This window comes from Fomitopsis serialis (assembly GCF_022376445.1).
Source record: "Fomitopsis serialis strain Sig1Antser10 chromosome Unknown B0H18scaffold_9, whole genome shotgun sequence".
Taxonomy (NCBI): Eukaryota; Fungi; Basidiomycota; class Agaricomycetes; order Polyporales; family Fomitopsidaceae; genus Fomitopsis; species Fomitopsis serialis.
In genome coordinates, this window is record NW_025954969.1 from 291,202 (window position 1) to 313,971 (window position 22,770).

A 22,770-nucleotide genomic window follows, 5' to 3' on the forward strand; every position below is an offset into this window, starting at 1 on the left:
ACCGGGCATGGCCAATGCATCAGCCATAGGTCGACGTACGGCGTATCGAGCGCGGCGAGTGACTTGTGCAGGGCCGCGAGCGGGTCAGCATGCTCGGTGTTATTCAGCTTGGTCGTGAGGAATATCTCCTCGCGCGGCACGCCAGAGCGCTTGATGCCCTCACCGACCTGCCTCTCGTTAGCTGGGCCGGGAGTAACGTCAGACAAGGGACGAGAGGATACAAACATGACGGGCGCACAGTATGCTTGCGCGGTGTCAAGATGCCTGTAGCCGTGCTTGAGTGCAACGTCAACAGCCTGCTCTACGGTGCCTGGACCTCCAGGATGCCACGTTCCTATAGTGGAAATCACCCGTCAGTACCTCAAAACTTCAGTATGTAACTGCCTGAACTCGGGAAGAGTGCTCGGTGCACGATGGTGTCTTCATCTCGCACTGTATCCAGTCAGTCTTGTCTCCGAGCGCGGCTCGAGGTGACTTTCTATGGCTCCGAATGGCTGGGACACCTTGCCAGCTGGCCCGGCACATGTCCCTACGACATGCCTATGCGCGCTGACCTGTGCATGAGCGGGACCTGAGACAGCCCAACCAGCGCCCGACAACACTGCGATGTCGACAGCATTTTCAGTTCAGGTTCCCTCATTTGCCGTGATGAGGCTACCAAGGGCACCTGTGCTAGCTGCTTGCGCCTTGCCCTTCGAAGAGCGGAAGACTCGAGACGAGGTACGCGTAGCGTCTACAGCTCGTTCACCAAAGTGGACCTAACCTGACACACGTACCGAGACCAAGGGTGGGCATCTGAGCGCCGGTGTTCAAGGTGACATACTTCGAAGCAGGCATTTCGCGGACGAGCAAGTGGTAGACGTGGAAAGCTCTGAGGGGAGAAAGTAGCTGAGAGCGACAATCAGGGCTATCGTCTAGGTGACCGAGATTTATATGGCGTTTTGTCCCTCGCAGGGAGTAGCGCCTAGCTGTTCGAGTCAATGGCTGTAGACGGTGGCAGTGAGTGCTTTGTCACTGCACAAAAGCGCCTCATACGAAGTGCTCACACGGGACCAACGTTACGACTCACCAGTGCTTATTTGATAAAGAGATGAGATTGTTCGTCAGCATCCGCAGGTACTGCGGTAAGCGAAGCACAAACGCGTCTCGCGCCTTGTCTCGAAATGCCGTGACGTTGATTGATTGCATAGTGACACTTGAACGACGCCGTGATCTTGAACGGCTCTAGTGACCACTGGTGCCGCCGTAGCTCTCTACAACTCTTGAGCACTGTAGACGTCTGTGAGTGGAAGCGGATACCTGTTGACAGACGCAGTGCCTCTCATCGCGAGGCTACCTATGAGCTACTTTCGCTCGCTTGCTCGAGGAGCCAGATGCTCGATACGAGCCGAGAGACGCACCTAAGTCTCGTTCTCCAAATGGGGCCGGACCTAAAATACATGTCAAAATGGGCATCTGGACGCCAGTGTTGAGCGCGACATACCTTTGCGATTTTCAAATGAGACGAGGTAAGTAGACGGGATGAGCGGTGAGGACTATCGATGAGGTCGACAAGACGCATAGAGGGACGGAAGCCGGACTTCCGTTGATCGTAGGGTGGAGCCCAGCCAAATAAAGCAACATAGGCAAATGATCCAGCATACAGCTCGAACATCTAAGTTCCGTTGACGGTGTTTGACAGATGAATGGGATGTAGCCACCACGCGTTGCCCGGCGACTAGAGTCGGGTTTAGTCCAGCAGGCGACATTACTCACCTTCGATGCCAGTGCATGGGCCACGGGTAGTATTGACTCTACTACACTGCAGCTCAAGCCCTGGATCGACGCGTCTCTTCTAGGCCATTGCACAATTGCTTCTTCTGCTGCGGATTCTGTGGTTGCTACCGCAAGTTCAGGCTGGTCCGATCAAGCTCGAAGTCGCTATACATGGGACACCGCTGGTCAGCTCACACATTATGCTACAGCACATCGCTTGCACAGCTTACACTCCAAATTTTGAAGACGTCCGCGGACAACCAGCTGTATTAGGGTAGTCTTGCTGTGAGAGTGGAACTACGCCGCATTAGCATCAACTCTGGAACTGTAAGCCAGCAACCAATAGGCGAGAACAAGTACCCACCACTCGAAGGCAACTCACGGCAGGCGCAACTTTGAGACAGCTCATTAGCAGTGCCTCGGGTCCATCATGTCGCCGTCAAATGCAAAGTACAATTGTGTCGCTGGGATAGTTGTGGTCCAGTTCATCCGAACTCATGGTGCAATGCCCTTCACAAGAGCCACCACTGACCAAATGGGCTGCTTCTTGCTATGTACCGGGTCCCTGCGCATCGAGGGCACTGCTGGACCTGAAAGGATGGATTGAGCCTCTGGGATACAGCATCCCGCTTTACTCACCTATGTACACGGGTCGCACTCCGGACCGCTTTGTCTGCACAGCAAGGATCCCACCGCCCTGACAAATGAGGACACCGTCGAATAGAAGGTGTCCAGAGACGATCGTGAACAGGGCGAAGACCACGAGTTTCACTTGCAACGAACCCCAGGTGCCGAGCACGAACATGTCGCACGCAGAGCAATATCGACGACACTGCATCCAAGGTCGTACTGCCTTCATTCGAGCGTGTCGATGATATCGTCTCTATAAATGGGCATAAAGTTTAATATTAGGGTGTCTGTGAGAGGTTGGTACGAGACTAAGTCTGCAACGGAGACTATTCTCCGCTAAGTCAGAGCCCACCGTAGTTGCACCCGAACCGCAGTTGTACATACCCGAGAGTTTCGGATGCGCGGTTTCAAGATGACAATCTCGTTCTGGGTAGGATGCGTGGTCAATTCATCCGGCGTCCGAGGCAGCCGGCTATGTGCCACTAGGCAGCGGGACATGCACTGGTACAAATGCAAATGCGTCAGATACAATATGTGGGAAGACCGACCGGACAGCTAGACAGCGAAGAATACAACGTGCTGACAAAACACTACAACAGTGATATAAATACAACTCCATAGGAGTATTTCAAGCTTCACCACGTTCGATCTGCAAAAAACAATGTGAGGAAGGGGTCTGTGAGATCATCTGCCAACGTACCTGGGCCAGCCTCCCGCTTCGCGCGCCTCACCTCTTCCATGAGCGCAGCGACGTGCCTGTCGAGCATCTCAACGTACGGCTTCATCGACGTTTTCTGCCAATCTATGGGCAGCCGTCAAGCACAGTCCGACCAGCGTGCAGCTCATTCACATACCAGAGTGATGTTCCGCAGTGTCGCCTCCAGCGCTCGCCCCGAGCTCGTCGAGCTCGCGCAGCAGCTGACTCACAGTGGGTACGCGCTCGGGCCTGAAGCTGTCGATGGCGCTGGGGTCGACGGGAACGCAGACTCGGCCTGTCTTGGGGTGCACACAGAAGGGTGCCTTGAGCAAGTGGTTGCGATGCTTCGAGACTTCAGCATCGAGCCGTGGGTATGTATACTGTAGTACGATATCTTCCATTGCGGCTTTCAAGGTTTCCTGGTCACTGTTAGGAAACGCATCGTGCAGCGAAAGGGAAAGAGCAACCCACCTTTGCTTTGCCTTTTTCCGCCTTTTTTGCCTCCTTCTTGAGGTCGTCCCATTTCGCTTCCGACGAGAGTCCGGGCTTGGCCTCCCACTTGGCACGTAACCGTTCGACAACATCGGAATCAGGAATGAGTTGTAGGAGTATCTCCCAGCCTTCTTCTTGGGCAAAGCAGTCTTGATCCTCGAGGATGAGGTTGCCGAACACATGCTCTGCAAGGGGCTCCAGCGCCATCCTGCGCTGATGTTATCACTATGAGCAGCGCGCAAGTTGAGAGCACTCACTGGATGCCTGGCGGAAGCGGCTTTGTTCCCTGACGCACGTTCACCTTCTTACGCATCTCCTTTCCCCCCTGTATCACCGTCAGCCAGCCCACTAGTGCCCGCCGTTGCTCATCGGTCAACTCCATCGCCTCCTTGTCCGAGATCCACAAGTGGATACCACGCCGACCAGAATAGACCCAAAGCAGGTGCTTGTAGCCAAATTGGTCACGTATGGCACGATCTAGCACGCCCACGGCAGCGGCGATGAAAGCCCAGCAGCGTTTGCAGATGTCGGCGCCGGAGCAGCATGTACGGATTTCGTCGTAGTCGGTCATATCGATATCAAAGACGAGCTCGCGGAGCTGGGGTGTAAAGTTGGCAGCGCGGACGGTCTTTCGGTCTCGGGGCTGTGGTAATCGGTGAGCTCGAGTGGAAGAAAACGCGTTGCTGAACACACCTTCGCACTGTAGACGGGTCCTATCTCAAACCGCGTCGGATTCAACTGACAGACTTGCTTCTTGAGGTCGTCAGCATCTGCAAAAGACTGGTACCGGACGTAGGTGTCTGGCGGCAGAGTGAAGGCCCATTCGCGATGCGTGAAGCGTTTTGTTGGGACGTGTTCATGGTTCAGCCAGCCGAAGATAGACTTGTAGGGGTACAGCCGCTTATAAAACGCGAGCATGATCTCCGGGGACACCTCTTCCTGAGCCATAGTGCGATAGAGACGTATCGACGGAGGGGAGTTTGCAGTAAGTGAGCGAGGTGGGGCTCCCAAACGGACTCGGACGCGTCGAGTCACGCTGTGACCGGACGCGTCGTACACGTGGGCTGATGCGAGATGAGATCGGGGAAATTCCTCTCTCGGACCGCTGCATGCGACTCGCGAGTTGGCCAGCGGAAACACCGGGGAATCGCTGTGCGACTGACAGAATACCACCACCTTCCCATTTCCTATCTTGCTCGACTCTCTGAAGGGCGGTAGGTCTTCCGGATTCGATCGTCTTCTACATAATTTGCTTATCGCCCATGCGGTTTATTAGCTGCCGCTTTTCTTGCCGCCCCTGCAACGCCCCTGTGACTGGGACGGAGCCGGAGCCGGGAATTTATATTCACTGGTCATAACAAGGAGTGTAGACCTCAAACCGTGCTCGGACGCCCACTGTTGCCCTCTTTCTCCATGCCGCAGTACCAACTCGAGGTCGCGGTCGTGCTCGCGGTCAGCGCAGCATGCAGTCTGACGGTCTTTCTGCTTTCGCAACTCAAGGAAGGCAAGATCCATCTCGACGCCGAGGAGGAAGAGCAGGACCCGTTCGATGTGACGAAGCCAGAGGATCTCGTGGATGGGACACCGGTCTACGGAGACGAGTTCTGGCACACGGTGCGTCGTAGAGATGTCATTGTCAAGGCATATCGGGACTCATGTCATGCGCTAGATGCGACTGAGGAAGTTGTTCTTCTCGTTCATCCTCGCAGCCATATTGATGGTCCAATGCGTTAGCCTCGGCTGGGCGGCCATTGAGGACGAGCGGACGAGCATCGCGGTGCACACATTGCACATCGTCTTCGCACTCTACACGCTCGTAGTGGCGGCGCGCTCGGTGGGCCAAGAGGACAACGAGCACGCTGAGTCCATGATACACCTGTCTGCCCTGACGTTCGTTGCGTCTGCCTTCCTGTTCACCACATCCATCCTGCCGTCCACCGAGCTGGTCGACATCAGCCTATACGTCTCCTCCAGCGTCCCGCTTGGCCTGTTCTACGCAACCCTCGCGCTGTACATCGCCTCGCTCGTCCTGGTCGCGACCACCCCATGCGGACCACCGCTGCACTTCCCACCGGAGCAGATCTACTCGGAGAAGGTCACCGCAAAGATGACGAACACGAGCGAGGACAACGTGTGCGGGATCACGGGCGCGTCGGTGTGGGACACGCTGCTGTTCTCGTACACGACCAAGGTCGTGATGCTCGGGAACACGGCGGAGAGCCTGGAGACGGGCGACCTGCCGATCGTGCCTGCGGACATGCGCGCGACGACGCTCTTCCGGAACATGCGCGGCGCGTTGAAGAAATACCACCTCCGTGTGCGCCCGGGCAGGGGTTGGGAGCTGGGATATCGTCTGCTGCGGGTCAACCTGTGGAATGTCACGACGGTCGTTGTTCTCGCGATGTCGGTCGCCGGTCTGTTCTATACGCCGCACTACTTCCTGCAGCGTGTCGTGCGCTACCTCGAGATGGATCCCGAGAGGAAAGACCGCAGTTGGGGATGGGCATACTGCTGCGGGTTGTTCTTCGCGAACGCCCTCACTCAGCTCAGTGAGTACTTGACTCCATTCGTCCATCTCAGTTTCTGAATGAAATATAGTCACGGGACAACTGTGGTCTTTGTCTACGACCACCCTGCAGGTCAGCTTCAAGGTTCAGCTGAACTCGATCCTGTACGCCAAAACGCTTGTGCGGAAGGACATCGCCTCATCTGCTGGCCCCGCTCCTGAGTCGGCGGCCGCCGAGAACGGTGTCGCCGCCAGTGCGAATACCGAAAACGGGGAGACGAAGAGCGACGAAGACGATTTCTCGAGCAAGGCACAGATCATGACCCTGATGACGACGGATGTGGACCGCGTCAGCGAATTCGCATGGCACTTGTTTACGCTGTTTGGTATGTGGCTTCAAGTTAGCTCTTGATATGGACCGGGAGATGACCGTGCGTGCTTCAGATGCTCCCATCGAGCTCATTATCGGCACGATATTCTTGTACAGCTTGCTTGGTACGCACACGCATCGTCATGAATTACGCGGTTCGCTGATGGCTACTCATAGGCGTCTCTTGTTTCATCGGACTTGCGGTGACATGCTTGTTGCTCCCGCTCAACCACTTCGCGAGCAAGGTCGTCGTCTCGGCACAGGATAGCTTGATGAAAGCGCGTGACGAGCGTGTTTCTTTGATGAACGAGGTTCGTATCGGTTAGAGCCTGTACGATTAGTCTGCTCACTCGGGCGCGTAGATCCTTGGTGGTATCCGTATGCTCAAGGTAGGATTGACCTTTCGTCTGCATCCCTCGAGTATTGACGAATATCATATCAGTTTATGGCATGGGAGCGCAGCTTCGAAGCACGAGTCATGAAGATTCGGGCGAAGGAATTGAGGTACCAGAAGCTCAACTACCATATTGAGGTACGTGACTTCTGCTTGTGGCAATCGTGACTGGTTCTGAATCCTCCGGTAGGTTATCTTCAACGCCATATGGTATGGTTATGTGGGTAGGGTTTGGGGTGTGTGGGCTAACGGTGTGGTTTAGGGGTGCTTCTCCGATTATTGTCGCGCTGGTGTCTTTTTGGCACTTCGCCGTTGTTCGTGGACAGGTTCTGACGCCTTCCATCGCGTTCACTTCCGTAAGTACTTTCTATGATTACTTCTGGCATTATCTGATTTATATGCCCTACAGATCAGCGGTAAGCCCCATCAGACATTGAAAAGATATCCGCATGAACTCATCCGCCCATGCGCAGTGTTCAACGAGCTGAAATTCGCTTTGAATGCGCTTCCGGAGACTTTCATCAACATGCTTCAGGTGGGTATGCGCGGCGATTACTTGCAATCAAGCTATTAACTCCTTTCGACAGTCTATGGTGTCCATGCGTCGTATTGAGAAGTATCTGCACGGCGCCGAGGTAGCAGTCGTCGAACCCCTGAGCCAGCAGTCGCAGGCTATCACGTTGCAAAACGCGACGATCACTTGGCCTCAGGACCGTGTCCGCGGCGCAAGCGCTACCCCCTCTGCTGCGTCGACCCCCAAGCAGAAATTCGTGCTCCTTGATCTGAGCATCGACTTCCCGGTAGGCGAGCTTTCGCTGATTTGTGGTAAGCTCGGAAGTGGCAAGTCTTTGCTTTTGCTTGCGCTCCTTGGTGAAGCGGATGTGCTCGCTGGCCAGTTGACTTGTCCGCGCTCGCCGCCTGATGCGATCGCTTCCTTCGCGGGCAAGGTTGTGCCTGAGGAGGAGTGGGTCGTGAAGGGCGTGTGTGCATATGTCCCTCAGGTATGCTCATTCGGTCGATGGGAGGATTATAGCTCACTTCGTAACAGAGTGCTTGGCTTCGTAACGCTTCAATCAGAGGTGGGTAGGCTACCTTTCTTTGTCCTCTTGGGTGCTCATGCCTCTGCAGAGAACATCCTATTCGACCTCCCGTATGTCGAGGAACGCTATCAGCGAACTCTTGAGGTACTGTGCCAAGTCTTCCATCATGACGTATCTCACAGGGTCGGCATAGGTCTGCGCTCTAGTCAGCGACTTCAAGATCCTCGAGGACGGAGACATGTCGGAGATCGGTGAACGTGGTGTAAACCTGTCTGGTGGCCAGAAAGCTCGAGGTGGGTTCATCCGATTCGACGTCAGAAGATGACGCCTCAGACATGTATGCAGTGTCGCTCGCACGTGCGGTATACTCGCGTGCTTCGGTCCTTCTGTTGGATGACGTTCTCTCTGCGGGTGAGTTCCCAATGGACATCGCGGTACCTATTACTGACCCGATCCCCTAGTCGACGCCCATACTGCCCATCACCTCTACAACGAATGTCTACAAGGTGACCTGATGCGCGGTCGTACTTTGATACTGGTGTCACACCATGTACAGCTTTGTGCACCGGGTGCAAGCTACATTGTTGCTCTCGACAATGGCCGAGTCGCTTTCCAGGGCGATCGGGACACGTTCCGGTCGTCTGGTGTGCTGAACACGCTCGTCCAATCCGGGGCTGCTGATGCAAATGATGACAAAGAAGAGACGACAGTAGCAGACGTAGAGGAACTAGTCTCCGAGAAGGAGTCATCCGACGAGAGCGGAGGGCACTCCTTGGAGAATACCTCTACTGCCGCTACCTCTGAGACTGAGGTAAAGCCAGAGGAACGGAAGGCACCGCGCAAGCTCATCGAAGAGGAGAAGCGTGCTGTCGGTCGCATTGGCAAGGATATCTGGATGACGTACATCGACGCTTGCGGTGGTTATCTGTACTGGATCATGTTTGGCGTGGCACTACTGCTCGCAGCACTCAGTCCCGTTGCTGAAAATGGTTGGCTACGGTGCGTGACGCGTTGGCGGCGGGGCTTTCGTCGACCTGAACTCTCTCACAACAGTATCTGGACGGGCTCGGCGCTTGAAACAGACGAACCAAGACCTCCATCCTTCTACATTGCTATCTATGCGGCAGTACGTCTAGGCTTTACGCTCAGCTTAATCAATTCTGACATGTCTTTCTCAGATCACTGGAGCTGGTATTTATCTCAGGTTAATTGCCCTATCCGTTTATGATTCTAACACGTTGTTCAAGGCGTAATCCTCCAGACTATCCGCTGGATCGTTATTTGTAAGCCTGCTATCTTCGCCGTGATTCTCACTAACGACTTTGTACAGACCACGGTGGTATCCACGCGTCAACTGTCCTCTATCAGCGTACGCCTCTTATATGCCACGCGCACGTCTTCGTCTAACACCTTGTCAGGACTTCTCGAGGGCGTTCTCTTCGCCAACATCCGTTTCCACGATACGGTCTCTCGTGGCCGACTGCTCAACCGCTTTGGAAAGGACTTTGAGGGCGTTGATAGCAATCTTCCCGACAACTTCGGACGCAGCGTTGCCTACACCTTGTCTGCCACCACGACGTTCCTTACGATCACGTACATCGGAGGCTTGCCCTTCTTGTTGGCGGCTTTCATCTTTGGAAGTCTGTACTACAGCGGTGGGTCACTTCATTTCAATGTAGCCATGCCGCATACTCAAGGCGAAGCGCAGTTGGCAAGGTTTACGGACAAACATCTCGGGACATGCGGCGACTTGGTACGCATGCACAGTACGGTGTTAGCAATCAAACTCATATTTGACTCGCAGACTCTGTCACTCGCTCGCCTTTGTACTCCATTTACGGCGAGACTATTGCGGGCGTGACGGTCCTCCGAGCGTTCGGAGCTTCCACGAAGTTTATGAGAGACATGCTGCGATGCGTTGACACTGTTCGTCTTCAGTTCGTACTCGTCTTCGCCCATTGACCCACGACCACCAGAACACCAACCCGTACTACTGGATGTGGGGTGGTACGTTATCCGTCTCTATATCATGACTGACCTATTCTCACGATCTCGCAGTGAACCGATGGTTGTCTGCCCGTTTCAACCTCCTCTCCAGCGCTGTTGTCGGAGTGACTGCCTTTGTATGCGTACTGACGCCCGGTATCACGGCATCGCTGGCCGGAATGGCCCTTGCGTTCTCCTCGACCATTCTGAACGACGTGAGTGATGATGTTCGCTTTCCCCTCCGATTCGAGATGAACTAATGCGCTTCGTAGCTCCTCTTCCTCGTACGACGATTCGTCGGGCTCGAGCAATCTATGGTAAGCTTGCATAGTGTAAATCAATACCGAGCTCGCACTGAAATGCATTCGCGACGCAGGTTGCCGTAGAGCGTATCAAGGAGTTTTCCGAGCTCCCACGCGAACCTCCTGAATTCATTGAGCCGCGTCCTCCCGCCTCCTGGCCCGAGAAAGGCGCTATTAACTGCGAGAACCTCGTCATCCGCTATGCAGTGTGTCTTACCCTTCTTCTAATTCGCCCGTGTTACTCATTCGCGCGCAGCCCGACCTCCCGGATGTTCTACACAACCTGAACTTCACCATCGCACCTGGAGAGAAGATCGGCGTGCTCGGGCGGACGGGCTCGGGCAAGAGCACGCTCGCGCTCTCGTTCTTCCGCTTCGTGGAGCCCGTCGAGGGCCGCATCCTCGTGGATGGCTTGGACATCGCGAAGATGGGCTTGACGGATCTGAGGAGCAAGCTGACGATCATCCCGCGTGAGCTTCACCTGCTTGACGAGTCGTGGAGCGCTTGGTTACTTATTACGCATTTGCAGAGGATCCGACGATCTTGAGCGGGACGCTGAGGTCGACGCTGGATGTGTTCAATGAGTACGAGGACGCTGAGATCGTGCGTATCACCCCGGTGCGAGTAAGTCCTTCAGCTGACGCAGTATGTTCTGCAGTACGAGGCACTTCGTCGCGTGCATCTCATCCCAGCAAGCGATGTCCCGTCCGAAGATCCCGAGATGGTCAACGCGAATGTTTTCCGCGATCTCGACTCGTCCGTCTCGGAAGGCGGCGACAACTTCTCCACCGGGTATGCACGAACTCCTACATCGTCTTATCTGACTCTGGCTGATCATAGCACCACAGTGAAAAGCAACTGCTCTGCATGGCTCGCGCCATCCTCAAGCGCTCAAGGGTGCTGCTGATGGACGAGGTAAGCTGTCTGCTGATCTGCGTGATTTTTCTGGTTCATATTTCGTTTAGGCTACCGCGAGCGTAGACTACGCTACAGACGAACTGATTGGGAAGACTATAAGACAGTAAGTGATCGCCCTCTGAACAGAAGTCCACTTTTCACCGTCCACCTGTACCCGCAGGGAGTTCGCAGAGAGCACGCTCCTCACGATCGCACATCGGTTACGTACCGTGATAGACTACGACAGGGTACGTGCCCTCCCTCCCCTCCTTTTTCGCGCAACGTCCTAACACGAGATATCGATACCGCAGGTCATGCTCCTCGAGCAGGGCCGAATCGCCGAGTTTGATAAGCCCGCGGTGCTGCTGGCAAACCCGTCGTCAAAATTCCACAGCCTCTGCAAGGCCACGGGGAAGAGCGAGTTCGCGATGTTGAAAAAGCTGGCGGGCGTACAATAAAAGAGGGTCGCCGCACTCATGGTAGATTGATGACGCTCGGTGTACTGATTGACTAGAGTAGAGCAAGCTACGTATTGTTCCTGTCTGTGGTGCTAAGTCGCTAGAGCATGGTACCGATCACGTTGTCGCGCATTGACAATCGAGCACTCTCCATAGGCAGTCGTACACGCGGCAGATCCGTTTCAGCATCTTCAGGAGCATCCATGCCTGAGCTCGAGTGTGTACTTAGCAGCTAGTATCCAGTGCAGCGACCCCCAAGATTGCCTCACTGTGCACCACCGATAGTCGGCCTCTCCACCAGTATTCACCAATGTACGACTCGGCCACACTGGGTCTTCTAGTAATTGGTCTATTCACAGACTTGTCTCTCGACACGTGGAGGATATTTAGCTATGGGATTGTATGTACCACTTTGCCAAGATCTTGCGTTAACAGCACGGCCCCAGGAGACATGTGGCATCGAGTCCTTGCGTCCCTTGCAGACTCCAGAGTATATCTACAGGGAACATGTCTGATGCCCATAGTCATGGTCCTGTAGAAACATCTTCACTACCATCACAAAGCCGCCTATCCCCGCCACCACCATATTGATATAGGCCGAGTAGCGCATAGTTGACCACGCGAACGGTTTGCCCCGACTTAACACCTCGACCGGGTTCCAGCGAATCCATACGGTCCAGTAGATCGAGGTGAATAAGGACGCCAAAACGTCAGCCACCATCCACGCTATGATCCATGCCCTTTGGGTCTTGGTGCTTTGCTGAGGATGAAAGCCGGTCAAAGCGCCAATCACCGCGGTAGGCAAGGCTATGGCAGCTGCCTGAAAGGCGTATATCCAACGGATCGCTGAGGTAGGCATTGTGCGCAGCTCCACCTCCCTCAATTCATCTTCCAGTGGAACACCGGTGTGGCTCATTGCAGATAGTATGAACTGCACAGGGGGCGAGCCGTCCGAGCGGCCCATGCCCGGGGCCTCGATGACCTCAGGCTCGTCTGTAGCTGAAAGGAGGTCCCAGCCAGTGCGTCGATGCAGCCATCGAGCCAAGGCACCAAAATATGTTCCGTTCAAGTCTGTGAACGAGAATTCAGTACAAAGTATATGAACCGACGTATCACGAGTTCAGTACAAACCATAATACAACATCCAGCCCCGGCGTAGAGAAGGCTCCATTGGTCCGACCAGTAGTTCGCTGAGCACAGGCACGTGGCTGAACCTGTTAAAACTCTCTATCTTCTTCTCTCGGATGAGACGGTACTCTTTCCTCCTAGGAGGCTCGTCGTACCGATCTTGCCCACTGGCAGGAGTCACGACGATGTATTTCTGTGGTTGTCCATCAACATCGTCCCGAGTTTCTACGTGCATCCCAACTGCAACGTAGGGGGATTCGACGTCGGCGGCCTGAACGCTTGCTTCTCGCAACGTACAACTGTTCAGCCCAGTGTCGTTCTCCGAATCCAGAGCATCGGAGCCCCTCTGTCGCAGGGACCCCTTCAGGACGGCGGGACGGCTTTCTTCTCGCACCGTACCAATGGTCCCATCGTAAGCCGAAGGCTGAGATTCGGTGCACTCCCGTCGCAGGAGAGACTCCTCCAAAATGGGCGTCCGGAGAAGCTGAGCGCATGCATAGCTGTCGACACAGATTGCGCAAACGAGGTTGATGATGGACATGACAACATACGGGAGTACGGTTAGGCCGTATGATGCGTATCCCCAGGTGGGAACCTGGCTCAACCACGAGATGTATAGGCTGTAGGATCCAGCAACGATCTGGATGATCGACAGCGTTGCGCCGACGGTACCCGTGCGATGATGCACGCGTAGTTCTGTCGTGTCCTCGAGATGATCGCGGATCAAGATCTGGGTGTAGCTCTTGCGCTGCGGTACCGCGAGCCTATAACCAACCGTGGGGCGTGCCATACCGTGCAGATAATGCTCATCGTGGTCCACTGGCCGGTAAGCGTGCGTTTCGTGTGCATCAAGCACGATGGTGGCCGTCTGTGTCGTCACCCTTGTGCTGTCGCCCCTAGCGCCGACAAGTCACGGTTAGCCAATTCTGACATGTCTCAAGTAAACTGCGTTTCAACTGAGGGACTCACTCGTCCAATGTAAAACCTTGAGGTAGCCGAGTGTAAACGACGCTAGGCTCATCTGCAGCAGGCTCCCACTGCGGGTCTCTGACGACGACGAGGAGTGCGCCGTGGTAAAGTGCCGCGAGAAGGCCATTGCTGCCACATCTCGACTTCTGCACAATGAGGATGAGCGTCCTGGCGAGCGAAAAATAAGGCAGGAAGAGTGAAATCGCCGCCAGCCACAGACTATAGACCCATGCGTCACGACGTGTCACCCATTCTGTATCCTGTCCGGTGTCTGCACCAAGGAAGACGGTGCCGACATGGATAGCATAGTTGCTGACGAGGTAGCTGGCCAGGCTGTAGATGATAGCGGCATCTTCGGGGCATGCACCCGAAGACCTGGTAGCAACGATGCGTTCAAGTAAGACGGCCGGCGCACCACTGGCAGCTGGGAGAATGGCAGCGAGAAGGGTTGCCGTCAGAAGAGATAGGACATACTGTTGGAGGCGTGATGTGGTGGCACGATTCCACTTGTGAGTTGGCATTGCCGCGGTAGGTTTGGAGCAAGCCCTGTCTCATTACCAGTATATATACAGGTAGTATCCTCGCCTGCCATGCCAGTACCCCGCGTGTCCGAAGGCAGTTCATATGTGAATGCCCATCAGACAAGAGAACCACTTCTCTGGAGCGATGTCATGGAGCAATCAAACCTTCCTACTACGCGTGTCTGTCGGAGCGGCAGTCTTGGAATTGCAAGTGCTTCGAAACCTGTCAGCAGCCACATAGCCTACATATACGTACGCCGTTGCACATAAAAGTTCTATTAGCCCATGTCCAGCCTAGACTCCTGCCAACACGGGCGTGCTTTCTGCCATGACCTTCCTCAGTGCCTGACTGTACGGGCCAACCCTGAGGTATCGTTACCTGCGCAAGGCCTTGTGTGTTCACATGGTTCATGATTTGAAGCTACGCCGCATGTTCTGGCTTCCATGTCAACTTTCGGGCCATGTTGTCCAATGCCGCACGAGGCTACCATGAGTCTTGAATCAGCTGCAGTTGCGGGCGCCGTGGATAAGGTTGGCAATGTTCCGCAACACAGAATGTCGAGCCGTACCTGAACCCGATATGTGCTCCCTTGGCTTCTCTCCATCTCTGACCTCCAAGCGGCAAGGCTACGGAGTCGCCTCACCCTCACGGTGCCACAACCACGCCTGTTTCGGGGCTATCATTTCTGCAACCAGAAACCGTATCCTACTATCACAATGAGGAAGAGCGCATACCTCTGAGTCTGGGTGTCGGATAGGTATGAGTCAAGGATGGAAGATGATTACATGGCCGCGTAGCCTACCCAGGATACGAGTCAGTCCTACCAGGATGGTTTCATTGTGCATGTTTTGTTGTTCTCGCGGTTCCTGAAAGCATTGGAGGCTTCTCAGGCTAGGCAGACGCTAAGACACCTTAGACGGAGGGAGGAGTGGTCCCCTGGTGATACATAAAAATATTCCTGACATGTTTGAGAAGAAGACCAGACCTGGCGTGAGTCTGCCTGAGATCGTCGTTAGCAGTCTCGTTTGAAGGGCATATACAGACATGCTCACCGTGATACGCCCAACGCCACGCAGTCAAAGCCCAACGCTTCCACCACAACGCTCAGAACGGGGACAGTACTCCTTACTTTACTTAGGCGGCTCCGGGGGTTTCCGCAGGCGGATTCTTGTGCGATCTGTCGATGTCGGTGTTACTGAAGTGGGAACCTTTGAAGTACGCGCGACTCAGCAGAGTAAATGGGACAAAACAGAGTCACAGGGCAAGGGAGCAGTGCGGCAGGCCCAGACGCATCCACTTGACCGTGACACGTCATGCACTGTACGCCACCGCACGGAACGGCCGTAACGGTACAGTACTACATGGCAACTACATGGCACTGGCAACCAACTCAGGCATCATCTCGAAATCGCCCTCGCTGTTAGCATCACCCACATCACCCACTGGCAGTGCTGACGCGGACGGCGAGTCAACGATCACAGGCCCAATCTGGTAGAAAGCACGCCGGAAGTGGCCGTCGGCACATCGCGCGACGTCGGATTCCCGACGCTGTATGCCTGCCTCGAGGGGCGCAAGGAGCATCGCGAGGGACGCGTGGCAGAGCTGCGCCCGGAAGGTGTGCAGCGCTCCTGTGGCGACATGCTGCGTTCCCTGCGAGCCTGGAACAGGTTTCAATGAGAGTATGATGACGCTGCGGAACGGTGGGCGCGCACCGTCGACGTCTGAGAACGCAAGAAACGCGAGGGGCAGGATGGCCGCCGGGTGGGGGCCCTGCTTCGCGTGATGCGAGGTCCCGAGAGCCATGTAAGTTAGATAGGACGAAAGTCGGTGCGCCCTGGGCCCGCAGATACCGCTCGATCGCCCACAGTAAGAACGACAGGGGCGAGCATGCATATGGCGTCGTGCGCGTTATCGGGGTACTGCTCTGCTAGCTGGCTCTCCGACGTCAACGGGGCAACGACCAGCTGCGGGACATGGGCAGACTCACGGCTCGCTCGTATGCCCAGCACGCCGACATGCGAGTGGAGGAGGAGGCGGGCTTGGACTTTGCGTTTGTGGCGGCCGCTGCGGCGCACCACCGCGCGCTTCTCCACGAAAGGCGCGAAGTCAACCTCGCGGTCGAGAGCAGCGTGCCCGATCGTTGCCTGCATGATTGCGAGGGCGGTATCTCGGGCGTCGCGACCATGGACCATGGCGTGGAGTTCGCGCATCAACGGAGGATGGCCAGTGTCCGAGGCGCGCTGGGTTCGTTATACCGCACCTCGAACGCGTGCCACGGCGAGGTGCTGATTATCGCAGCGAAGACCGTCGCGTGGAACTCTCCTCTGTGAGAGGTTATGGATGCGCCACCGCGCTCAAGAATGTGTTGTGCAGCCCAAATCCGTAGGAGGCCGTCGAGGTCGCCAGCGGGCTCAGATATCTAGATCTTCGTGAACATAACCAGGTCTGTAGCTGAATGCGAGTACGCAGCCAGCCGCACTGATTGTCAGACAATTAACGGCGAGTGGTAATGAGTACCTGCTTGTGAGGTAGTATCTGGGTACTAATATGCAAGTCGAACATACAGTGATACTTACGTAACAATGGTGATCGCTGTTCGGGCGTTTTCCGGAGTAATCTGGGCGTCGCGGAGATTCACCGCGTTTATCTGCAGATCACAAGCCGCGGCCTCCTCGTCCCTTTCCTCCGACCCAGTGCCTGACTCGGCCTCCTCTCAAGTCCGAGTCCTCCGTCCCGAGAAAGCTACACGTTCTGCGCTGCTGGCTGGCACTCTGATCAAGCCTACTCGGTGACTCGAATGCAACTGGTTAAGTCGCGGCTTCATGAAATTGGGTCCGAGCCGAAGTAAGTACTATGACGTCGGATGGGCCTCCCGTTTATCGCTGCCACCATCGACTCGGACCTGCGGGACTTGGATAGCTGAGTACTGTGCTGGATAATCTGCCCATACTTGCTCCATTCGGCTAGGTACGAGATACGGAGGCCCGGCCTCCGTCCTCCTATAAATCTCCTCGACCTCCTCGACCTCCCCGCCGTTACTCCCGCACACTCGCCTCGCTCGACTCTATCTACCTCTGAAATTGTTCAATCCACAAAATGCCTGCCTCAAAGTATGTCACGCTCAACACTGGTGCTCAGATGCCCACCTTTGGTCTCGGTATGTGTCTCTCAGGCCCGGCCCGCTCGCAGGACGAGACACAGACGCGTGTCGCGCTTCGTCCGACGAGCACCGCATATATCCAGGTTGCGTTGTCCGCGTAGGCGTGGTGAAAAGTCCCAGTGAACGAAAACCCAGGCAGACGGAGTGCGAGACGCGTCCGCGCCTCGCTTACAGAGCCTCCCAAGTCAATGCGAAGACTAACGCGCGATCTCCGTAACAGGGACATGGAAATCTGCTCCGGGTGCGGTAGAGAAGGCTGTTGAGGTCGCGCTCAAAAACGGCTACAGGCACATTGACACCGCCCAAGCATACGGTGCGCTCCTCCCGCTCGTCTGCTCGCGACCCGTCTAACCGCACACCCGGACCAGCCAACGAGCGCGAAGTCGGCGAGGGCATCAAGCGCTCCGGCGTACCCCGCGAGGAGATCTTCCTCACGACGAAACTCAACAACTCCGAGCACGCCGACCCGCTCGCGGGGCTCCAGAAGTCGCTCGCCGCGCTCGAGACGCCGTACCTCGACCTCTGGCTGATGCACTGGCCGTGCCCGATGAAGGGCGGCAAGCCCGACCGCACGCTCAACTGGCTCGACACGTGGAAGGGCATGGAGGCCGTGTTCAAAGCGCACCCGGACAAGGTGCGCGCGATCGGCGTGAGCAACGTGAGCGCGCCGTTCCTCGGGGAGCTCTTGGAGGTCGCGTCCGTCGTGCCCGCGGTGAACCAGCTCGAGAGCCACCCGAGCCTCACGCAGGAGCCGCTCGTCGCGCTGTGCAGGGAGAAGGGCATCGTCGTCACGGCGTACTCCCCGCTCGGCTCGGACAACGCCCCGCTCGGCGCGCACCCCGTCGTGAACGAGATCGCGGCGAAGCACGGCGTCACGCCGCACAACATCCTCGTCTCCTTCCACGCGAACCGCCCCGGTGTGAACGGTGCGTGCAGTGTCCCTTCCCTGTACCCTCCGGTTTGTTCTGACGTGACGCTGTGTGTGTGCAGTGATCCCGAAGTCGGTGACGCCCGAGCGGATCGTCGCGAACATGAAGATCGTCGACCTCGCGCCGGAGGAGGTCCAGACACTGTTCGACATCGAGAAGGAGGGCCTGCGCCGCGTGTGCAAGCCGTTCTGGACGGGCTACGGCGACATCGGCTTCGCGGACTGCAAGCAGTGAGCCGCGCTCCTGCTCCTGCTGGCGGCGTGGTCTTCTTGGTGCTTCTGTAGGGTTTTAATTTAATCCTGTTATTGCCTGCGAGTGCCGAGTCCTCTGTATGTAAACAAAGCTGCAGCGTGTATGGTAGGAAGTATGGGTCCGAGCCGTTGACTGGAGGTCTGGCCTTCAGGCCCGGTATGGTGCCTTCGAGTAGTAGGTGCGAGGTAGGCGATTAAAATGGCGCATATACGGTGATCAGCATGCAGCGTTCAGTAATATTTAGTACTCAGTGGAGAGATCGTTCGGGTCTCACCATCAGGAGGAGGGACTCAGGGAGGAGGGATCCGTTGCGACTAGGCGTCACTTGGGCGTTACACAACGCGATTATGTCACGGTCACGCCAGCAATAACCCTCTCGCCACGAGCTCTTGCCCCCTCCAGCTCAAGGCCCCCTCCTCACTGCTCTTCAAACTCATCGATGCATCGCTGGGTGGTGACGGCGTTGGATTCTTCTCTTGTATGAAAAGTAGTGCCTTATACTCGCAATGTTGCGTACCGAACCACGCAAAATCACGGGGACTGCAGTGAGGTGGCTGCAAGTCGGCGACACATCTGCGACGTCCTTCAACATGGCAGGGGAGCCCGACCTACTGAATTCTGCAAATGAAAGGATTCGCCATACCTACGTGATGCCCATGCGATAGGGTTACACGTGGCCAAACGCCAAATCGCGGTTCAGCTGCCCATGAACCTACTCGACCGGGTTCTCCAACCCCCACTGCCGCAATAATGGGTACTGTAACATAAAGGTACGAAGTCGACGCTATACAGCCCACAGTATCGCTGACACGCTCGAATTTGTCCAGTATGACCTTGGGCGCAGTGTCGTCGATACTGCTTGCGTTCGACATGTTCGTGCCCGACAGTTGAGTATGTGTTGCAGATGAAACTCGTGGTCTTCGCGCTGTTCACGGTCGTCTCTGGACCTTCTATTCGACGGCCGGTGTCCATATGTCAGGGTGGCGGAATCCTTGGTCTTGCAGCGCGACCCAGTGTACGACGGTGAGTAAAGCGGGATGCTGTATCCCAGAGGCCCAGTCAATCCTCTCGGGTCCAGCAGTGCCCTCGATGCGCAGGGACCCGGCACATAGCAAGAAGCAGCCCGTGTAGTCGGTGGTGGCTCTTGTGAAGGGCATTGCACCATGAGTTCGGATGAACTGGACCACAACTATCCCAGCGACACAATTGTACTTTGCATTTGACGGCGACACGATGGACCCGAGGCATAGTACTGCTAATGAGCTGTCTCAAAGTTGCGCCTGCCGTGAGTTGCCTTCGAGTGGTGGGTACTTGTTCTCGCCTATTGGTTGCTGGCTTACAGTTCCAGAGTTGATGCTAATGCGGCTCAGTTCCACTCTCACAGCAAGACTACCCTAATACAGCTGGCTGTCCGCGGACGTCTTCAAAATTTGGAGTGTAAGCAGTGCAAGCGATGTGCTGTAGCATAATGTGTGAGCTGACCAGCGGTGTCCCATGTATAGCGACTTCGAGCTTGATCGGACCAGCCTGAACTTGCGGTAGCAACCACAGAGTCCACAGCAGAAGACAGCAGTTGTGCGATGACCTAGAAGAGACGCGTCGATCCAGGGCTTGACCTGCAGTGTGGTAGAGTTCAATGCTACCCGCGGACCATGCACTGGCATCGAAGGTGAGTGATGTTGCCTGCTGGACTAAACCCGATTCCAGTTGCGACACCGAGTGGACAGTACTTGACATGGTCATGAGTTCGACTCATCCTCGGGTGCGAGCCGCTTTCGTAACCCTGTGTGCGCTTCTTGCGCACTTCCCGAGTCCGCCGCTGTGGAAGGGAAACTCGTCCCACGCTTTTCTTTTTCTTTTTCGTTACAATTCCCTACAGTACGCTCGACTCTACCGGCGCGCTCGCGACGAACCGGAAGGCTGCGACGCGGACCCGCTAGTAGGACGAGACGAGCGCCGCGACGACGAGTGCCGCACCTGCTGGGGGACCAGGTCGCGATTAGCAAATAGCACCGCGTGCGTGCTGCCAACCTCGTACCGAGACAAGGGATCGTTGTACAACGCCGGAAGGGGACTCAACGGACGTCCGTCGCCCAGGAGGGTGTCCATATGCCTGCTGTACGGTACTTTCCTTATTAGGTATTATTCCTTCCCGATCTGTCATGCGCTCGCGCGTCTCTTTCCTTTCGAACCATCGCAAGCTCGCCGCGTCTCTCCCTCGCAGTCTTCTACCTTTTTATCTCTCTCGCTCTTCCATGCTTCTAGAATCTCTCGCGTGTATTAAGTACTGGGCTGAGCTGCCCGTCTATCGAATCGAATCCCCACTTCTCGCTCTCTCTCTCGCCTCGCTGTCCCGACCTCGGCACTTAGACGCGACAACTGCGGTCGCGGGTGCAAAGCAAGTCGAGTAGAATCACGTCGAGTCGCGTTCGACATTTGTAAGTGTTTCATTGAGTCTCGGCGGCCTAACTACGTGCTATAGACATCCACCGTCGTCCTCCACCGAGCCCTCGTCCATCTCGACCATCCGACCTCCCTGCATCTAGGACGAGTACGCGTGTGGTGTGGGTTTGTCGTCGCACGCACGCCTTCTCTCCGACACCGCCACTAGCGCTATGCTTCGAGCTCCGAGTCACCGACCTCTGTTTCATGGATGCCCTCGTTCTGTGGTCGACAGCTACGCAATTTGTGCTGCCGCGATTCTCGTAGGTACAGGTCATTCTCGCGAGGATAGTAAGGGCCGACTGGCGCAAGATCCATGCTATAGTATTCGAGCAAGAGGAAGTCGCTATGACGTCGGGCAGCGTGTGGTGGCTACCTCCCATTCATCTACCAAACACCGTCAACCCGGGAAACTAGGAAGCTCGAGCTGTATGCTGGATCATTTGTCCATGTTGCTCCATTCGAGAACACGGCGTTTCGCGGCTCGTATCTAACACCCGACTCCTCGACTGAGCAAGCAGCTCATACAGGGGACCTCGTTACGACGAGAGACAGTGCGGCCGTGAACAGGTATGCGCTTCCGCTCACGGGCGTTGGCAGTGCCCAAGATTCGTATAGAGCCTATCAAGATCACGACATGGTTCAAGACTTCGAGTGTTTTTAGGCCTTCAATCGACGTCACGATAACTCGAGAGAAGGTGCGAGACGCTGCGGATGCTGACGAACAATCTTAATAATGAGCCACTTTTGTGCAGTGACAAAGCCCTCCCTCCCCCGGTTGGTCGGGAATCACTGCCATCGTCAGCGGCCATTGACTCGAACGGCTAGGTGCTACCCCCCGCGAGGAATGAAGGGGAATCTCCCCATACATCTCGTCCATCTAGACGAAAGCCCTGATTGCCACTCCCGTCTACTTTCCCCGCTCAGGGCCATCTACGTCCGGCACTTGCTCGTCCGCACAATGCCTGCTTCGAAGTATGTCACCTTGAACACCGGCGCTCGGTTGCCCACCCTTGGTCTCGGTACGTGGGTCTCAGCCTCTCAGGTCAGGCCCGAACGAGATGTAGACGCGGCGCGTACCTCGTCCCGAGTCTTCCGCTCTTCGAAGGGAAAAGCGCAAGCAGCTAGTACAGGTACTTTGGTAGCCTCAACACGGCAAATGTGGGAACCTGAACTGAATATGCTGTCGACATCGCAGTGTTGTTAGGTGCTGTTGTCCCAGGTTCCGCTCACGCACAGGTCAGCGTGCATAGGCATGTCGTAGGGACATGCGCCGGACCAGCTGGCAAAGTGTCTCAGTCATTGGGAGCGGTAGAAGGTCACCTCGAGTCGCGCTCAGAGACATGACTGACCGGATACAGTGCGAGATGAGGATACCATCGTGCACCGAATACTGCCTTTCCGAGTTCATGCCGTTACATACTGAAGTTTTGAGGTACATACTGATGGGTAGTTCTCACTATAGGCACGTGGAATCCTGGAGGCCCAGGCACCGTAGAGCAGGCTGTTGAGGTTGCACTCAAGCACGGCTACAGGCTCCTTGACACCGCGCAAGCATACTGTGCGCTCGTCCTGCTTGTATCCTCTCGTCCCCTCGCCTGACGTTACTCCCGGCCCAGCGAACGAGAGGCAGGTCGGCGAGGGCATCAAGCGCTCTGGTGTGCCGCGCGAGGAGATATTCCTCACGACCAAGCTCAACAACCCCGATCACGCCGACCCGCTCGCAGCCCTGCACAAGTCGCTGGCCGCGCTCGAGACGCCGTACCTCGACCTCTGGCTGATGCACTGGCCGTGCCCGATGAAGGCCGGCAAGCCCGACCGCACGCTGACCTGGCTCGACA

At 56.0% G+C, this 22,770-nt stretch overlaps 6 protein-coding genes across 6 annotated transcripts; 3 read left to right on the top strand and 3 right to left on the bottom strand.

Moving 5' to 3' along the window:
• Positions 1-2,822: 2,822 nt before the first annotated feature.
• B0H18DRAFT_984773 (prim-pol domain-containing protein) lies at positions 2,823-4,564 on the bottom strand. Its single transcript, XM_048044694.1, has 7 exons — positions 4,268-4,564; positions 3,832-4,217; positions 3,554-3,782; positions 3,240-3,501; positions 3,091-3,187; positions 3,068-3,069; positions 2,823-3,037 (listed from the first exon to the last, which is right to left on the bottom strand). The coding sequence occupies exons 1-7, from the start codon at positions 4,520-4,522 to the stop codon at positions 3,021-3,023; spliced, it is 1,248 nt and encodes a 415-aa protein (XP_047897585.1). The 5' UTR covers positions 4,523-4,564; the 3' UTR covers positions 2,823-3,020.
• Positions 4,565-4,987: 423 nt separating this feature from the next.
• B0H18DRAFT_1115596 (ATP-binding cassette transporter) lies at positions 4,988-11,527 on the top strand (the record flags this gene model as incomplete). Its single annotated transcript, XM_048033286.1, has 35 exons — positions 4,988-5,188; positions 5,244-6,123; positions 6,173-6,466; positions 6,525-6,575; positions 6,628-6,761; positions 6,813-6,839; positions 6,893-6,982; positions 7,035-7,054; positions 7,107-7,200; positions 7,254-7,260; positions 7,318-7,379; positions 7,432-7,845; positions 7,893-7,923; positions 7,973-8,028; positions 8,078-8,177; positions 8,230-8,295; positions 8,346-8,883; positions 8,938-9,010; positions 9,063-9,075; positions 9,132-9,167; positions 9,215-9,253; positions 9,303-9,539; positions 9,593-9,637; positions 9,689-9,810; positions 9,861-9,891; positions 9,943-10,085; positions 10,143-10,187; positions 10,247-10,378; positions 10,429-10,642; positions 10,702-10,775; positions 10,831-10,964; positions 11,021-11,087; positions 11,138-11,193; positions 11,251-11,317; positions 11,381-11,527. The coding sequence occupies 35 exons, from the start codon at positions 4,988-4,990 to the stop codon at positions 11,525-11,527; spliced, it is 4,740 nt and encodes a 1,579-aa protein (XP_047897586.1).
• A 496-nt stretch (positions 11,528-12,023) lies between these two features.
• Positions 12,024-14,145, bottom strand: B0H18DRAFT_870933 (uncharacterized protein; the record flags this gene model as incomplete). Its single annotated transcript, XM_048040130.1, has 4 exons — positions 12,024-12,373; positions 12,659-12,926; positions 13,026-13,542; positions 13,625-14,145. The coding sequence occupies 4 exons, from the start codon at positions 14,143-14,145 to the stop codon at positions 12,024-12,026; spliced, it is 1,656 nt and encodes a 551-aa protein (XP_047897587.1).
• Positions 14,146-15,354: 1,209 nt separating this feature from the next.
• Positions 15,355-16,473, bottom strand: B0H18DRAFT_984796 (uncharacterized protein). The gene is made up of 3 exons (XM_048044695.1): positions 16,134-16,473; positions 15,859-16,077; positions 15,355-15,804 (listed from the first exon to the last, which is right to left on the bottom strand). Exons 2-3 carry the CDS (start codon positions 16,037-16,039, stop codon positions 15,515-15,517), a joined length of 471 nt encoding a protein of 156 aa, XP_047897588.1. The 5' UTR covers positions 16,040-16,077; positions 16,134-16,473; the 3' UTR covers positions 15,355-15,514.
• Positions 16,474-19,889: 3,416 nt separating this feature from the next.
• Positions 19,890-20,954, top strand: B0H18DRAFT_672552 (uncharacterized protein). The gene is made up of 2 exons (XM_048039094.1): positions 19,890-19,924; positions 19,990-20,954. The coding sequence occupies exon 2, from the start codon at positions 20,124-20,126 to the stop codon at positions 20,769-20,771; it is 648 nt and encodes a 215-aa protein (XP_047897589.1). The 5' UTR covers positions 19,890-19,924; positions 19,990-20,123; the 3' UTR covers positions 20,772-20,954.
• Positions 20,955-21,595: 641 nt separating this feature from the next.
• On the top strand, positions 21,596-22,714 carry B0H18DRAFT_672554 (uncharacterized protein). Its single transcript, XM_048039095.1, has 3 exons — positions 21,596-21,627; positions 21,685-21,951; positions 22,395-22,714. The coding sequence occupies exons 2-3, from the start codon at positions 21,777-21,779 to the stop codon at positions 22,529-22,531; spliced, it is 312 nt and encodes a 103-aa protein (XP_047897590.1). The 5' UTR covers positions 21,596-21,627; positions 21,685-21,776; the 3' UTR covers positions 22,532-22,714.
• Positions 22,715-22,770: the final 56 nt, after the last annotated feature.

What these genes read in the sequence shown, in the direction of transcription:
- B0H18DRAFT_984773 (XM_048044694.1), bottom strand. Translation starts at nt 4,522, where the DNA reads ATGGCTCAGGAAGAGGTGTCCCCGGAGATCATGCTCGCGTTTTATAAG. An exon ending in GACCCGTCTACAGTGCGAAG is followed by an intron (nt 4,218 to 4,267) that starts GTGTGTTCAGCA and finishes CGATTACCACAG; the next exon opens with CCCCGAGACCGAAAGACCGT. An exon ending in CACTGCGGAACATCACTCTG is followed by an intron (nt 3,188 to 3,239) that starts GTATGTGAATGA and finishes GGCTGCCCATAG; the next exon opens with ATTGGCAGAAAACGTCGATG.
- B0H18DRAFT_984796 (XM_048044695.1), bottom strand. Translation starts at nt 16,039, where the DNA reads ATGCATGCTCGCCCCTGTCGTTCTTACTGTGGGCGATCGAGCGGTATC. An exon ending in TGCGTTCTCAGACGTCGACG is followed by an intron (nt 15,805 to 15,858) that starts GTGCGCGCCCAC and finishes AACCTGTTCCAG; the next exon opens with GCTCGCAGGGAACGCAGCAT.
- B0H18DRAFT_672552 (XM_048039094.1), top strand. Translation starts at nt 20,124, where the DNA reads ATGCTACCCGCGGACCATGCACTGGCATCGAAGGTGAGTGATGTTGCC.
- B0H18DRAFT_672554 (XM_048039095.1), top strand. Translation starts at nt 21,777, where the DNA reads ATGAAGGGGAATCTCCCCATACATCTCGTCCATCTAGACGAAAGCCCT. An exon ending in GTTGCCCACCCTTGGTCTCG is followed by an intron (nt 21,952 to 22,394) that starts GTACGTGGGTCT and finishes TTCTCACTATAG; the next exon opens with GCACGTGGAATCCTGGAGGC.